Source organism: Monopterus albus, unplaced genomic scaffold, assembly GCF_001952655.1.
Source record: "Monopterus albus unplaced genomic scaffold, M_albus_1.0 scaffold12.1, whole genome shotgun sequence".
NCBI lineage: Eukaryota > Metazoa > Chordata > Actinopteri > Synbranchiformes > Synbranchidae > Monopterus > Monopterus albus.
Window position 1 is genome coordinate 6,288,742 of NW_018127892.1, and position 3,148 is coordinate 6,291,889.

The 3,148-nt window shown below is 38.5% G+C and overlaps 1 protein-coding gene across 1 annotated transcript in view; it reads left to right on the forward strand.

Annotated features, from left to right (window-relative positions):
• Window positions 1-3,148, forward strand: part of rab11fip1a (RAB11 family interacting protein 1 (class I) a) — a 13,289-nt gene extending 10,141 nt beyond the window's left edge. The window contains 2 exon segments of the mRNA XM_020590536.1: window positions 943-1,048; window positions 1,623-3,148. Coding sequence (XP_020446192.1) covers window positions 943-1,048; window positions 1,623-1,826 — 310 coding nt within the window. The 3' untranslated portion in view covers window positions 1,827-3,148.

Here is a 3,148-nt window from a genome sequence, read left to right on the forward strand (position 1 = left end):
GGGACACAGCTGAAGCAGAATCAAGATGTAGATGATATTTTCACTAGCAACTTGCCAAAAGAGCAGAAACCTAAGGAAGGAACGCCATCAAGTGATCTTGACAAAATTTTCAGTCAACAGAAACCGTCCGATCCCTTCGCTAGCTTCATTAGCAGTAATTCAGACAAACCCAGTGAATACAGGAACAAAGATGACAATTTAAAACAAACCAGTCCTGTTTTCCAAAGAAGGAATTCCAGACCAAAAAAGCTGCTTCCATCAGTAACTCACTTACATAATAAAAGTTCCATGTCTGGACATGAATCAGCATATAAAGAAGAAGTAACAGTAACCACAGCAAGAGATGTCCTGAATGAGTCTGTCACAGTACAGCCTCAAGCTGATGTGAAAACACAAAGTAGTTTGTTTGGAGGAGAGGATCCATTCGGAGCTCAACCTTTTAATATGCCCTCTGCTTTGAGTTCCTCAGAGCCCCTCCCAGTAGTTTTGGAGGAACCAGCATCTCAGGCAGGAGGTTTATCTGGGGGAAAGTCACTGTTGCGAGCATGGGTGTCACCCTCTGAGGTTCAGACTGTCAGTGCTCAGAATAGCAGTGGAGGTGGGCTACGCAGGTGAGATCAAACAGGCTGCTTATCTAGACTGAAATCTGGTTTACCTGCTTTTCATATATGCTATTGGATTGGGAGGCAAATAAGGTGTTGGGATTTGTCTTGGCTGGTGACTGTTTTGAAAACTTCTGATTTCTTGGCACCTTTCCTCATATTGAATCTATGACTACTGCACATGGTTCACAGTGGAATGATTTGGAAGGTTTACACAGCACTACATTGAATGGCTTCATCTCTTATTCCTGCTCACATTAGTAGTATTTTCTGTGAAGTTTCTGCACATATTGTTGTACTTTAGGTGATCTTTAGAATAATGTATGCACGTTCCTTACAGGCCTCATCCTGTGAAACCCCTAAGCTCACTGGAGAGCCAGCACACCACCAGCATCCCGGCTGTGAAAGGGAGAAAGAGCCGGGACACCACACCAGGGAAGATTAAGGTATTGTCATGTGGACATAAATGATGTTCTGGGACCAGACACCAACAGTTTTCACTTATTCCCTTCCAGCAAGTTAATTGGATTTTCCTGCAAGAGGAATTCTAAGATGCATTACATGAAATATTTTATCAGCCTTTAACATACAATATGCATTTTTACAATTTTTTTTTGAATGAATCCCCAGAACATTTTCTGTAATTAAGTATTTAATTTACAAAAGAATGTAATATACAGCCAGCAGCTTCCAGTGATTTAATCTTTCACATCTGAAACCTTGTCACAGTCAACTCTGAAAACACTGAAATACCAAGCTTTGTTTTGCTCAGTATTTAACGCCTGATAAAAACTACATCTCTGGCTGATAACAGCGTGTTTAAAGCCTTGGAAAACCTGATAACTAGACCAAGTGAGAAGATTTTTTATTTTTTTTGAAGTATTGTTAAATGTAACCCTGCATCTCTGAAAGAGCATTCTAAAGTGTATAGTTCTTTAACTGTTCACTGTGTACTTACTGTAATTAAATCAGACATGATGTTTTAATTAAAATGCATATACTTCACTTTATTTCCATCAGGTGGCAGACACTGTGGAAAGTGGACCTTTCACTCAGCTGACACAGGAAGAGTTGATCACACTGGTGGTTAAACAGCAAACCGACCTGTCCAGGAAGGACGCCAAGATTGTTGAGCTTGAAGAGTACATCGACAACCTGCTGGTCCGCGTCATAGAGGAGAAACCCACTATCCTGCAAGCCCTTAATTCGGCCAAGCCAGTGTAAGGTAACGACTGCTGGAAGAACACTAGGGACCCAGTTGTATTTGATTTGTGTGTTTGTATTGTTGTCACTGTGTACCGAGAGTCATCTCTATGATGTCAGAGAGCATGCGCACTTTTTAGTTTCAGAGTCAATATTGTCGGAGAATGCTGGAAAATTGTCTCTGAACTTATATTATGTAATAACAAGCAAGGAAAATGTCTTTATATGAGCAAATGTATTTATTTTGACACTAAGGTACTGGAAAATAATGAAAATGTGTTGATCATCTTGAGTTATACCATACTTGATGAAATGTGGGTTGAGCTTTATTTAATATACTGTACTTGCAATGCAGAGAAAAGTATAGTGTTTTTAAACGGTTCTCTGGCCTTTTTTTAATCCTTACACCTGGTTTTGTTTAACCTAATGCTGTGTGATGCAGATCATGAACTTGTACAGCTGTTCCAAATTCATCCTGATGAAATAGGAGTGTAATATTTCTCTCATTTAAATATATTTGCAATAATCTGTTTTTTTTTAACTTGCATGACATTCCTGCAGGTCATAAGTATGAATTCTGACCTCATCAGATAAATAAAGGTTAAAATGGTTGATGGTTAAATCAAACAAATAACATTCCTCCTGTTTTGCTCACTGCAGTTGAATATCAGCTGGCTGGCCAGTCCCTAAGAAGACAGGGCCCCTATTGCTGCTTTAAAGAGGTGTTGTTTTAGAAAACCAGCAATGAATCAAAATAAGCAGCTACACTGTACTGTATATAAGTCATATTACAGGCTATGCTGTAGTAGTTTTCTCCCTCCTGTGGTTAGCCTGTACACATTGTTTAAAATATTATGCAAGAAACTTCCACAGAAAGACTCTTATAATAACAATTTCAGATTTTTGATCACTGTGATTATTGTGTTGTATTTATAAAATAAAAACCAAGAGATAATCAAAAGCTAATCACCAGAGGAACAGTAATAACTCAGTATCAGTAATAACCAGCCTTGTCTTTGTATTTGAACTACACTGATGAATGATTCCTACATATATGCCTTTACATGACAGTACTGTTTGATGTCTTGGCAGAAATTATAGCAATAGTAGTCTCCAGAATGTACAGATCCGTGCCTTCGAAACCCTTTTTTTCATGTTCATGTCTGATTTGCTGGATGGAGAATTGTTGGCTACCTCTTCTTTGTCTGGAGTGAGAGCTTAAAGAATGTGCAGAATGTACAGTCCGACATGGCAAGTGGAAATAATACTGCAATCGATGTCAGACACGAAAGTGATGCACAGCTAAATATGGTTTTATTTCAAATAAAGACACTAATTATTTC